Here is a 15,186-nt window from a genome sequence, read left to right on the forward strand (position 1 = left end):
GCTAATGCCACGTTACCACAGATTTAACAATTAGAACTATTATGATAGTTTGGCGGAACCGTTACCATGGTAACAATATTATTCGAAAGGCGTTCTTTTTTATTTATTTAATTTTTTGTATATCTTTTTTAAATGCACGTTATTATTTTAAGTTTTCTCGAAGTTTATATTTACATGTAACGTGTGCGGCATGGATGGTGTAGTGTGGTTTGCTGCTGTCTCTTTAAGACGCTCTGGTTAATTCAGTGTAACTAGATGCGTTAGTTGAAACCTGTTTTTCTGCTGCTGCTGATGCTGCTGATGCTCTGGATGTTGCAGTGTGACCGTGGAGGGAAAAAAAACAGCAACAGACATTCAGCGGCTATACACCCTGATAACCCAGCCTTTACACACCATACATCAGTATTAGCTACCATCTGAAGATGCGTTATAATTAGCCTGGAGAGAAATCATCAGCATCGTCTGTTGTGATCTGACACAAAGACAGACGTACTGGTTGGATTTGGGTTTTTATTACTGGAGGGACAAACTGAACATCGTCGAAACGGAAAAATAAACACGATGTCGTCGGAAAAACACGGTAAAAAAATGAATTTTGTGTATATTTTTAGCTAATTAAATAAATTCATGTAGCTGGACTACTGATTTAAATCAAATGTAGGCTATAAAATGAGTGTGAGGCAATGCCATATTAAAACGCTATTATACGACCATTCATGAATAATATGTTGTTCATATTTGTTTCTTTTTCGTTGTTCATTCTTATTTCATCTCTATAGTCGTATATTTCAGGCTGTGTTTCAATCCTAGTGAGCTGCCTACATAAGCATCAAAGGCGCGTAATGCATTGTCGCGTGCTGCAGTTTTATCTATTATAATCATGTGCTGGGCGTTTTTTGAGAATCAAATGTCGAAACAACCCTGGTTTAAAACTAGCGGATGATCCCCATAAATGCTGTGTGTATAGTGAGCTCGCTATTTGAAACACAGCCGTTGTGTGCGTTATTCGCTGCTGTATAATGTCGTGTTGAACATAAAGGCTACATATACCTACACATACATAGGCTGTGTGGAGTTTCAAATGAGGGAATAGACACAGCTGTAAGTGTAAGTGTGGTTTAAAGGGTGTTGTATGAGGCTGTAGGGCCCTATTTCAGTCTGTAGGTCCCTTGGGTCCGTGATTCACCGCGCTGTGAGATGGAGGGTCCTTATTCACTTAAAACTGTGATTCTGTAAAATTACTAAGATATGGTTTAGATATAACCTTTTGTATTTTATCTTATGATAAACATTCTTATTTCAGGGTATTGAATCAATGTCTTATCTGATAAAAGCTGTACAGAGAAGTGCATGTACATCCATTTGACAACCCGTTTAGACAAAGAATGAAATTATAGGCCTATTCATGATTCATATTTTGCTTAATCTGCAGGATGTTGGACAGTAAGGAGGACACAGACAACATTATTTAAATATGCTCAGAAAATCATGCATTGAATATGTATCCTTATGCACTTTTTTTTCTTCTTCTTCTTCCAACTAATTAAATACGAATTGCAGTGCCTGAAATCCCCTTATACCACCCTGAACTATATATGCTGCTGCTGGCATTGTGAATGATTACATAATGATTTAGTCTCACATAGAAACACACACCGCTGGTAAACTCTCTTGGCTGGTATCTTTACTGTAAAAGAATATTCCAGCTTGGAATAGGGATAGTTTATTGGAATTTCTAAGTATAAATAATAATATTAGCATTCATCAGTTGACCTTGATCTTATTCATTTTCTCTATAGGGAAAATGATTTTCAACGATAACTAAGACAGACCTGCTCAGTGGTTGTTAATTGATGGTATATATGCTTTTGTTGAAGTCATCACTTTGCATTAATTCAACATATTATTTTAAGAATCGTGTTTAACAGCGGAATTCCTGGTGAAAAACTACATTACCCATGATTCTGCATAAGAAGCTTCACTAATCAAAGAGTCCTGGCAAACAAATTGCGCCAAACGTGCTCGCTACGCTCCTAAAATACTTATATATATTGCAGTAAACTTAAATATATTGTTTCTATAGATATAATCAACGACTTTAAAATAATAATTTTAGATTTCTCAATTGTTTTATTTTAAATGTAATTCACAATGCTTCCTGGGATTGTAGTTTTTCCCTCGTTAACGCCTTTAAGTGCAGTATTTGTGTCTTTTTGTCCAATTTTTCATGTACTTTTTTGCTTCAAATCAAAGTGTGTCATGTTGTGATTCACCTCGTAGCTGGATGGGTTGGTTGATTTCATAAAATTTTAAAGAAACTATAGGACTTAAATTGATGTCACATGTTGAATGCAATCTTAATATTAGCGTCCACACCAGCTGGCAATAGCGTTCTGTTTATTCTAAGTGTGTGCTTGTCTGTCGCTTTAAATGCTTGAGTTTGTTACAGCAGGATGGATTCTGATTTGCTGTTTTTATCGTTCATCAGCTGGGAAAAAAAATCATTCTGAAAGGGATTCCAACGATATTGTTTCTCTGTGCCTTTATCGTTTAGTTGTGCTATTCTTCAATATTGAGAACAATTTTTAGAACTTTATCATTATCTTTATATTGATCGTCCTTGGTGTGAACAGGCCTTTGCTCTTATAAATAATTGTCTGATACTCTTTAGTGTTGTTTGACTGTCAATATGTCATGGCTCAGGATTGGAGGAAGCAGCAGGGAGGCAGACCATGTCTCAGCCGATGATGCAGATGGCTCCACCTCCCTACCTCCCCAACCAGGACCCCAACATGCCCCCACATCCCCCTCCACCTGGCTGTGGCCAACAGCCGAACTACCCCCCTCCCCCTCCCCCTCCTGGATCAGAGGGGTACCTGCAGGAAACTCAGTTCCACTGCGGCACCCTCGGGCCCCAGGGAGCTCCAAACGGATACCCGGTGCAGACGCACGGACCAGTAGGCACCGTCCCTCATCCTCCAGTGGGCTATTTACATACAGGATACCCCCTACAACTGCAGCCCTGCACGGCCTACGTGCCCGTCTATCCCATAGGCACAGGGGTGAGTGAGGATTCATCTCATAAGGTATTAAGAGTTGGCATGAAATGAAAATTGTAATCTAAATTCATGCATTGTAATTGATTAACTGATGTAATTCTGACTTTTTTAAAAAGATTTTTGACCTCATAATCAAAATGTCATAACTCAAGCTTCTGGTGAAACGACAGACTTCTTTCTGGTGACGTATGCAGGACTTCTCCAATCATTTAGTCCAGTTAAACCCCTGCAAGCTCATGTTCATCACCACTTTGAGAGCAACACCCACATCTCAAAATAGAAAGCACCAAGTCCCCCTCCTACATTTTACTTTCTTTTTTCTTTTTTTTTGATAATCACAGTAATGCAGGATTTGTAAATATTATTTGAATAGCCATAGGCTGGATCTTTATATAAAATATTATGTGAAATGTGACTTTGCAGTAAAAATACCAATTCAAGACCAGCAATGATAAGATGTGAGAAATATCAGGACAATATCGCTTGTCTGCCAATATTAGTGAATTTTAAAAATGTATAAGAAAGACCCCTGGACATTTATTGGCCGAAACTGGATATTTAATAGATATATTATTTTTAGATTTAGATCATTTTGCAATAATTACCTTTAAAGGGATTTCATTAGATCACAGCAAATACATATTATTTCAAGCGTTCTCTCTCTTTGCTGTATGCATGTAGAACAAGTGACCTTTAATTGTTACTTTAACTTATTTTAGCTGGCAATTATTTGCAAATTGGCCAAAAAATGACATTGTGATTAAATTGCCATATATTGTGATTGATGTTAATAATGAAAAAAATAAGATATACATATTACTATAGCAATAATACAATTTTACTGTAAAAAATTATAATAATAATTTTACACTAAATTATACAGATTTTACACTGCAATAGTAAAGTTGTAATACTAATTAGATCTTTATTTCTTCACTTTCAACCGGTAAACCCTCAAGCTTTTATTTTGGCAGAACACCAGTTTAGTTGATTAATCTCGTAAAATTCTAAAAACTGTCCACAAAAATATTGGTAATAATGCAAAAATAAATAAATACATTTCAGCCATTTGCGCACTATTGATAATCAAACTACATAATATCGCAATTTCATTTTTATTTTGATGAATTGTGCAGCCCTATTTCAGCTCATGTGATTATAAAAAAGCTTAACAAAACAGTTCTATTGTCGTAGAGTAAACATATTAAATGACTTTTTAAGGAAATAATGCCAATGTCATGTCCAATAAAAATTTGTATTATTTCAATCCACCTGCCACTGGATGAACCCTGCATGGCCTACAAAGTGTCTGTGAGATCAGATCTTTTTCTGAATCAGAAAATATAGAAATTATGCACCTCAATTGTGCACCAGTTTCTGTATGCTGAAATGGCCTTTCCTGTCTGTTTCCTCAGGCACAGCCTTACATGCCTAACGGTGCACCTCATCCAGGTGTTGCTCCCGGCCAGATGGCCATGCATATGCCAAATGGCATCGCTCTGATGGAGTCTCGTCGTCCTCCTCACGACTATCTGCCCATCGCTGTCCTCACCACTGTCTGCTGCTTCTGGCCCACAGGAATAATCGCCATCATTAAAGCCGTGCAGGTAAGTGAACCCAGACAGAGCTCTGATGACAGTAAGGCTGAGATATGATCAGGATATCCTTTGTTTTGCGTTGGCTGTTCACACAAGCAAGATGCAACTAAACAGGGGTGTGTTTCTCATACAATGACGTAACTTGCTGCTTAAATACCATAAGATGCTTCATTGGAGAAATTAACTAGCTAGTCACGACTCTTTCCCAGAAACCGTTGTAACGTGGACCACGTGAACCACGCTTGTCTAATAGGAAACACTTTATTACACTTTAGTTAGACATTCTATTAAGGCAAGACACTACAGGTGAATAGGGATTTTTTTTAAATTACAAGATATCACTGTGAAACTTCTCCAGTTTATTACTGGCATAAACATAAGAAAAAACTGTATTACAAGTTTTGTGTAAATTAATGTTTTAATATGCAAATAAGGCCTTATATACTTAAATATACGCTCATTTGCATACTTTTCCAAAAACAAAAACTAGAAATAGGAAAGGACCATGTTTAAAATTATTGGTTCCATTTGTTGACATAATAGAAGAGAGGGCTATTACTGAGGGGATTCTGGATATCTTATTTTGTGCTTTAGTAAATTAGAGAATACTAACAATAGCCTTAAAAAATCTATTTTCGCCATGTTTTTTGGAGTTAAAGGACCTATAACTCAGGATAGGAATGGTATATCAACAAATCCCTCTGTAGAAGCCTTTAGAATACAGTTCAGTAGAAGACCGCAAAAGTTGGTGCTTGTAGGTGCTACTGAAGTGGATATATCTGACTCAGTGTGAGAAAAAAATAATTTTGAGAAAACGGCCTTTAAAGTTTTATAATGTATAACTACATACATTTCTATAAAACTCCCAACCTACAAACAAAATATATATTCAGTTCATTAATATCAGTAGTGTATAATATTTAAAACACGTGGAAATTGATAAATGAATAAATTATTAATAGCAATAGCTATTAGAGAACTACCTTAACAAACACACATAACACCAGTCACAAAAACTGTCCCTGTTTGTTGTATATGTCCATCTAAAACTATTTGAATCTAAATCTGACGGGGTTTCGTCGTCTAGTCTGTTGTTGTTTACTTTCTTTTTACTAGCTCTTGCTACTTGATCTTTTCTGTGAACGCTTATAAGCGGATTTCGGCGTTGTCTGCACTTTCTCTCAGGCGGAGAATAAACAAGCAAGCGGCAACGCGTAGTGAGAAATTCACATCAACAAATCAGATGTGGTTTTCGGCTGCAAACTTTCGCGGTTGGTTAGTTCTACAAAGGAAATGACCATATTTGGATTAGACAGCGCTGTGTGTGAGACTGAGAGCGTTATAATGATACCAGGCATGACATGTTTCTGTGAATGGAGACGGCACGCGTTAGAATAACTTTGGATGATTTCGGGTAGAAATCTAAAGGCGCACGGTGACAAAATATGATGAAATAACCACCTTAATATGTAATGTTGACAATTCTTTTATTTTGACATGAAAGCTTACATGTTAAGGGAGCAAACTGGCCCAAAATCTCAAAATTGACCACTGCATGACCGTGTCTTGCCTTAAGTAACTATTTGCAACTAGAGTATTAGTAGACTGTCTGTTTAATATCTGCTAACACTTTATTTTGATGGCCCCCAACAGACATTCTACTGACTATAAGTAACTTTGTAAGTACATGTCAACTTATTCTACTAACCCTAACCATAATCTACCGTAACAGTAACAGTCTACTACTACTCTAATGAGTTACACAGTCTACACCGGACTTGAGCAGCGCGCCTTGAGGCAACAAAAGACAATAGAACCTATTACAGTCAGTGATGCTGTCTACACTGGATGCGATGAGATGTGACGCATCAAATTTCTGACGTGTTTCAAGTGCTCGCGCAACTTCTGACATGGAGAACTGGACAGTCGTATTGTCGCGTCCAGTGTAGACATCCTGACGCTATTAGGGCGCAACACGACAACTGTCGTGTCCGGTGTAGACACATTGTTAGCTGACATGTAGTTGCGTATTAATGAGATTTAAGCAAAATCGAAGAACTGATGTGACATTATTTTGAACAAAATCAGGCCAAAACGAACTTCGTTTTGAGTTTGAAACAGTTTGCCAAAGTGAACTTTCCGGAAAAGTTTACTACAGTTGGTAAACACCTTTGTACTACCATTGGTCCGTGGCGATAATGTAATAGGTGTGCGTTGAGGCTCCACCTTCTTTCACATTGAAATCTTTGACGTCCGCAAGTGAAAACATGAACACACTGGAGAACTGCTTTATATTAGAAAAGGAAGCTGTACTTCTGATGAAACGAGACTCTGACAGTTTTTCATGTTTAATACTGTAAAGTTGCTTGATTTTAAGCAATCAATTGTTTAAAGTGCTATATAAATAAGCATGACGTGACTTTACTAGAGTGCCAAATTGCAGAGTTTGTGCAAGCATATCCACTTTGCTATGATCAGATGCTTAACTAAAAATGCTTGCTGTGTTTATTGAGAGGAAAGCGTGCAGCACATATTTACATATTCATCTAACTGTCGCTCTCAGCAAGTGTGGGCGACGTCAGATGTTCAATAACAGTATATCGCTGGTCACATATTTCTAACTTCGTTTTACCCCTAAACGAAGATTGAAAAATAACTTTGCAGTGAGTATATTGCAGCCTTTAGTTGATGTAGTTACAAAGTTACTTATAGTTAAAATGTCTAAATTGGACTATCAAAATTGAGTGTAACCATCCAATAAAATAGGCTATCGTTAGTAACGTCACACGCAGGTCATGGAGTAATAACTTCTGCTAATTTATGTATTCAAGATTGCAATTAATGTCGAAATTATTATAGTTCATTTACATAAAACAGCAGAAAGCTGTTCATTGTTTAAAATCATGTATGCAATTGGTGTACATTTTACACTTAGTTGATTAATGATGGTAAAACGCACCCCAGATGTTCATAAAAAACATTAGGTTAATGGTTGAATTCCTACATGGCATTTTATTATTATCCATATTTACACAGACTTTCATTCAATACGTTTGTTTTTTTTGGCATCAAGCTATTTAAATTAATCTCAGACTTGGTACAAAAAGCTCTATTTTGTCCAAATATCTACTAAATAAGTTTTGTTTTTTTCATATTTGTTTAGGTGCGTACTGCTGTTGCTCGGGGCGACATGGTTACGGCAGAGATTGCTTCACGCGAGGCACGTAACTTCTCCTTCATCAGTCTGGCAGTGGGGATTGCCTCTATCGTGCTGTGCACCATACTCACCGTTGTGGTCATCATCGCCTCTCAGCACCACGATGACGACTGGGAGCCCTAGAGACCGAAGCGCAGGGACGCTCCTCCTCAACCTGCCCTACAGACCCCTGGCCACCATTCCAGTCGGTATTCTGCTTTTTCTCTCACACAGCACAGTTCTGACTTCTCAAGCCATCCTAATCTACAGTCAAAAGTACGATATTACAGCAATTTGCCCATGTATTAGTTACAAGAGAGATCAGCGGTATATGGTAAATCAGAGCATGGGGAACACAAAACGTCTACCATGTTGTAAGCGTGCTCACACTCATATGAACCTACCTGAACACTTCCTGCTTCTCCTGACCTAAACAAAAGCCTGTGTTAGATCCGTAGTTTATAAATATAGTGTACTAAAGACTTGAGTCAGGTCAGATGTGTTATTGTTTGCTCCTAAAATTTGCCAAAAATATTACTTTTTAAAGGTAACACACAAGTATTGCAGGAACATAATTTTGGTATTATTAATTGTGTTTTTTGACATTCAAAACATTCCGTCTATTATTTGTGCCATTTATCTGTTTAAAAAGAAAGATAATATATTACTTTGGAGGTTGAACTGACAAATTTAGTCACTGAAAATGTTAATAAATTGTATTTTCTATAAGTATTGAAATTCAAATTCAAAAAGACTAATTGATTATAGGAAAGTTCCTATATATTAGAACTGGAATTTCAGATTTCATTTACAAAAGGAACTTCTGTGGTGTAGTTCAGAAGAGTGTATATCAGTATTGTTCACTCAATGATTTCTTTTCTTAAACCTAAGGCCAGAAATATACTTTACGCTGTACACAAACACATGGGTAAATGCTTGGCTAAAACATGGCAGCATGCAGTTCTGTTGTATTTAAAGCTAGTGCTGCACAGAAACACCAAAAGCAAAATTAAGTTTTCATTTAGCTGAAAAACTAAACCGCAAGTAAAGTTTGGGCAATTAAACTTAGGTATTTTTCTAGTCCAGCATTATTTTCGGTCAAGGTGAAATGTGTCCACACTTTTACCTGTTTTAGATTTTCCACATCGTGTGACCGAAATAGACGTTGACACTCTGAAGCTCTAAATGTTTCGGTCAATGATTTCAACCATCCAAAACTATTTTGGCCATAACCAAAAATTCTAATTTGCATTGCTGTTTAAAGCTGCAGTGTTTCATTTTTGCATTAGTAGTGGCACAAAATGGAAATTCATTTGAGAAGCCCTAAATAGTAACATCGGCTTAGTGTGAGTTTGGGGCATGACTAACCGATTGTCTGAGTACCTGTTTTATTGCAGCTAGTGGCATGGAATTGACACACTTCAGCTTTAAGATTTGTTATTGATGTGGTCACTCAAGGGGATGATAGTTTTACCCTTGAATATGCATGTCATTAAACTGCATGTGGTGTTATTGTGTTAGCCAGCTATAAAAATGACAGTTTAACTAACTTTAAAAAGCTGTCTCAGCAGAATTAACTATTAAATTGACCCCAGAAGAAGCTAATATATGTGGCAACACGGAGATTGCAATGTGTGTCATTTTGAATTGCTGACAAAATGTGAAAATAGCTAAAAGAATTGGCGTTCATGTACTTGCGTAGAGTATGTCTCGGGCCTGAGGGTTCCCAAGTGTCTTGTTGCAAACCGGCCTCGGATAGATCCAGCTCAGAGATGTTGAAAGAATGTATTATAGGGTAAAATCACTGACTTTTGTAAATTGGCTCTTCGTTAAGGGAAGACATGACATTTCTGTGTTGTGATCTAGTGTATTATTTATTGTTTAAACACTAAATTATTAATTTGTGTATTCAACTGATAATCCTGTATTTATTGAAATATGTAATCATAGGTCTAACTGTTGTGCCGAAATATTTAGTTATCTTTCCTAGATAACGGTCAGTCATCACAGATGACTGCTCTGCTGGCATATTTTGATGAAGCATGTGGTAATATGCACTTTTATGCTCAGTAAGCAAGTAGCTAGTTTGTCTCACTTCTTGTAGATGAAAGTGTAACTTGCTTCAATTCTGACCTCATTGAAACTCCTCACATGCTGCTGTCGGTTAGCTATAGTTTGTTAGATAAACACATTTAGCACAATGGTTTGGTTGAACAAAAATAATCAAACAATCCTAGAGTGTTCCTACATATATTATACTGAAACATGGATGCAATGTTTTAGATTTGTAAGACTCCAGTATGTGAATTTATCTCTTACTGCTTTCAAAATGCATCCATTCGTGCCATTCACTAACTGTATGATCTGTCAAACTCTTTATTTTCAAACAAGAAAAAACCCAAAAATGAAAATCCTGTCATCATTTACAACATACTCTCATGTTGTTCCAAAAACCTGTATGACTTTCTTTCTTCCATGGAGGATAAAAGGAAAATCTAGTTAAACGTTGATTCTGCTCTTTCCATAATGGAAGAAAATTGGTCTGTTGAGCTCCAAAGCTGAAAAATAACTCAATTAATTAATATTAAAAACATTTTGGGGAATCATTTATTTTTTCATATTATTTTATTTAATTTTATTTGGAGCTTTATATCCCCAGTCCCAATATGCTGTAATAGAGTGATGCAGGATTGATAGGCCAAAACCTGTAAATGAGTTGCATTTTAGCATTTCCAGTTCCATTATCCTGAAGTCAATGGGTTTTTGAATGGGTTCTTTTTATTAAATGCTTGAAATAAGGTCTGTGGTGAACACAAACTCAAGATATCTTCATGTTTTATTCTACGACATAAAATACACAAAATACACAAGTAGTCACGAAACTGCTCGGAGATGTGAAGTTTGAGGATCCAAATGCAGTTTATTAGGGTAATCCAGAGACGTAATCCCAAACACAGGCAAACAGTCCAAAACAAACACCAGGCAGGAATCTCAGGCAAACAGGGTAATCCCGAAAACCAGAAAACAGGCAGTGGGTCAAAACCATGAACATGAGAAAACCAAAAAAGCTCAGAAATGACACACGCAAGACTTCACAGAGAATGAAGAATGAAGTAAACCAGGATTATGGTATGTTTACACAACAACGATGTACCAAAAACAGACGACAATTGTTAACACAAATCTGCGAAAATTACTTATTTACTATAGGCCAGTAGTTGGAGATGTTGCTTTGTCAAGAAACACCCTGTAAACACGTGATACAAATGTCTGAACATGTAACATGCATTCGCATGATGTCAGCGTTTTCACAGATTTGCGTTTTTGTTGTTTACATGGAGACGGTAACGGTATCGTTTTCGAAACCTTGCACTTTGAAAAGCTAGCGTTTTCAGGCCCCCGAATTGCCGTTGTCGCGTAAATGAACGGCCAAAACGTATAAAAAGTCTTGCGGTTTTAGTTGAAAAGGGTCTCCTGTAAACGGTCCCTTATATAGACAGAGTTAACAAGGCTAATGAGCAACTGCTGGGCAAAGGATTATGGGGAATGTAGTCCATGACTGAATAGCAGTCTCGGGAGGAGTGCCCTCTGGTAGCTGGTGACTGTTACAAATACCCTCTTGTGATTTTTAAAGCTTTACTTACTGTTTAAATGGGACTAAAGAGGTTGCTGGGGATATTAAACGTCATCTGCCGAACAGGTAAACTCATTTACTCACTAGTCCGCTTTATAATCGTGCTTTTGCAAACTATTATAACTCGAACTTTCAAAGAAAATGTTTTTAAAACAAAGACTGAAAGAGTCAGAAGCTTAGTAATGGTGACACTGAAGTCATGCAACCGTGGTTTGGCTTTTGACTTCTGCAGATATTTACACTTCAGACTTCATAAAAGTTGTGTTCATTTGTGAAGAAGATCATCATGATGAACAAAACATGTAGGAATCATAAGCTTTTGTTAGTCAAAGACCTTATTTCCTGCAATAATCCAAAAGCCAATGGTTAAATCCTATAGGGTTTTTGTCGAGGGAACCAGGTTGATGCTAACTTCCGGGTTGGCCTACAAAAATACGTAATCGCTGCAGCACTCTCTGGTATGCAAAAGCGTAGCCCCCATTTGCTGTAACTGTATGGAAAACTGTAGCCTGGATCTGCTAAATTTCTCCCGTTGTATTCCATGGTGAACATTCATAAAGGTTTTGAACAGCATGAAAGTAAAAGTCATGACAGAATTTTCATTTTTTTGAATTGATTCAGTGGATGGTCTTTTCATTTGTGTATAAAGCTTTAGGATTTCTATCTTTGCAAGCTTGACAGTCGTGACAAGAGTAAAATATGCTTCTCGTCTCAGTGAAATACAAGAAAGAGAACAGCCAATTTTGATAAATGAATGTCCCATGATTAAATAGGAAAGACAGGAGAAAATCATCTTTTACATCCATTTTGAGCACTTTCTGTCCTCTTCTACCATGTCACTCAATTTTCAGTATTTATTTATTTATTGATTTTGCTTGTGTAATTTGAACTGCGTCATATCGTTCTTTTCCTGCTCTCTTTTATCGATTTCTAATATCTTTCTGATCTATTTTTGAATAAATGCCTTGCAGCAATTTGCAAGTGTTTTGCTGAACTGTTTGTTGAATGACTTCTGATGTATCGTTTATACCTGTTAGAGGTGTGATTGCACATGGTCATGTTTATATGGGCTATGTCTAAAAATATGGCCCTCATTTTCTAACTAAGAGAGCATAGTTTCAAAAGAAATCCTGTCTGTTATTAAGACAAGCTTGTCCGAAACATTTTTATTTTGGTGTTTTAAAGTTGTGCAAACACTGTACAGTTGATGTGAAACTAGCTCCAGTTTATAATTAGACCAGCAATATGCTTTTTCACACTGTTGTGATATAAAGCTAATGCTTTATTGTTATAAACATGGCCACTGAAATATGATTGCCTATAGTTACTGCACACGGTTTCTCTAAGCTTGTAAATGCGGCAGATAGTTTATTCAAAATAGCCGCAAGCTCCCTTGTATTTGTGTGCTTCTAGAGGTTTATTCTTCTGTGAATCTCACGAAACCTGTCAAAAACACGTCCTGGTCATATTTCTCCTCAAGTCAACAGAATACAATTTTATATAATTTTCATAAATAAAATGAAGCTTATTTAGGATCATTATCATTTTTTGCATTACTTTGATGCCAATTAAACATTCCCCCATCCCTGTAAAAAAAATGCTTCTTACCGAGATGCAAATCTAATGAGAATCACCATTGAAATTAATGGGAATTACTCATAATTTTGACACAAAAAAAATGTGGCAATGCAAAAAAAAAAAAAATCTCAATATTCCTTAATACGTGCTTCATTTTCTTTATGCAAAAAATATATAATTGTTTTCCTTTGAATTTGATTGTGAATTGTGACCCAGACATGTTTAGTTTTTTTGTTTTTTGGTGAGATTTGCTCTTTAATGAGACCAATCATTGATTTGTAGTGTATGAATCCAGTGATTTGAATTAAAGAGGAATACCTGGTTGTGCAAGAATCGATTGTGTGGCGTTTTCTCTCCCTCTCTCTCGTGTTTGGCCTTTCTCTTTGTCTCAGAGATGCTATTTATAGTTGCCCTGTTTTTCCTCTCTATCGCTGAATCTTTTTCCCTTGTGTCACTGGAGCTGCAGTATAACTCCACATCACACAACTGATAAACTGATCGGAGGGCGCCAGTGCCTCATAAAATCCTCTCATTTACATATTGTAACCATTATGTGGTGTACGATAATGGCCCAGGGGCTGCAGCTCTTCTCAATCTGTGGGGGCATCTGTCATTCTGTGGATCAAATTCAATATGATGCTCAGCCATCACAGTGAGGGAGCACAGAAGATGGCTAGCAGGAAGCATCAGCAAGACTGTGCCTGGCTGCACAGGATATAGAAAATATTATAGAATAATATAATGGGCAAGAGAGGGATCAGAAAAGTGCTAAATGAAAACATATCCAACTCATATTTCACCTCATTTAAGCTGCACTCAGTATTTGTATGCAGCACTGACAGTGTTGCCAGATTGGGTCGACGATTTCCAGCCTAAATGCTCACCATAACCTGCCCACTCCAAGAAAAAACAATAATGTGATAGAATGCTATTTCCCTGTCAATCAAGGTTGATAAGCACCATTTTTATCTCCCTAAAACAAAGTAATGATGACTAAATAAAATTAAAATAAATACATTTTCCAGGAAAACAGATCAAAACATAGCAAATACATTAAAGTAAATATAATTAAAATGTCCAGATGGAAACTGTCAAAAAGGCAGCCAATTTAAAGGGATAGTTCACCCAAAAATGAAAATTAGCCCATAATCTACTCACCCTCAAGTCATCCTAGGTGTATATGACATTCGTCTGAAAGAAGTTATATTACAAAAGTCCAGGCTAATCCAAGCATTAGAATTGGATTTATAGTTGCTCTGTTTTTGAAGTCCATAAAAAGTGCATCTGTCCGTCAAATAACGTGCTCCACACGGCTCCATATTTAAAACTTTATAAAGTAAACTTTCGGCCGACCGCCTTCCCTGTTCAATATATGGAAAAATTGTTGAAAGGTTATCTGCCGATCGAAAGACTAATGCGACCAGAAAGGCTCGTCATGACGTCACGTACGCATCTTGAGTTTCACTTTCAACATTCAACACTTTTCTGCAAACGGCGGTCGGCCGAAAGTTTACTTGATAAAGTTTTAAATATGGAGCCGCGTGGAGCACGTTATTTGACGGACAGATGCACTTTTTATGGACTTCAAAAACAGAGCAACTTTAAATCCAATTCTAATGCTTGGATTAGCCTGGACTTTTGTAATATAAATTATGGGCTAATTTTCATTTTTGAAAATTTAATTTTTTCATTTTAACTTCAGACAGAACTACAGTACGTCTTTTGTTAAAGGAGTAGTTCACTTTAAAATGAAAATTACCCCATGATTTACTCACCCTCAAGCCATCCAAGGTGTATATGACTTTCTTCTTTCTGATGAACACAATCAGAGTTATATTAATAAATATCCTGACGCTTCCAAGCTTTATAATGGCAGTGACGGGGTCCATTGAGTTTGAAGGTCAAAAAAGCACATCCATCTATAATAAAAGTAATCCACACGGCTCCAGGGGGTTAATAAAGGCCTTCTGAAGCAAATCGATGGGGTTTTGTAAGAAAAACATCAGGATATTTATTAATATAACTCTGATTATGTTCATCAGAAAGAAGAAAGTCATAGACACCTAGGATGGCTTGAGGGTGAGTAAATCATGGGGTAATTTTTATTTTAAAGTAAACTAC

General features: G+C 36.7%; 1 protein-coding gene across 1 annotated transcript; it reads left to right on the plus strand.

Moving 5' to 3' along the window:
* Positions 1-243: 243 nt before the first annotated feature.
* prrt1 (proline-rich transmembrane protein 1) lies at positions 244-10,237 on the plus strand. The gene is made up of 4 exons (XM_079830196.1): positions 244-580; positions 2,704-3,062; positions 4,475-4,666; positions 7,821-10,237. Exons 1-4 carry the CDS (start codon positions 562-564, stop codon positions 7,995-7,997), a joined length of 747 nt encoding a protein of 248 aa, XP_079686322.1. The 5' UTR covers positions 244-561; the 3' UTR covers positions 7,998-10,237.
* The last annotated feature ends 4,949 nt before the right edge of the window (positions 10,238-15,186 follow it).

Source organism: Gobio gobio (genome assembly GCF_949357685.1).
Source record: "Gobio gobio genome assembly, chromosome: 11".
Classification (NCBI taxonomy): Eukaryota; Metazoa; Chordata; class Actinopteri; order Cypriniformes; family Gobionidae; genus Gobio; species Gobio gobio.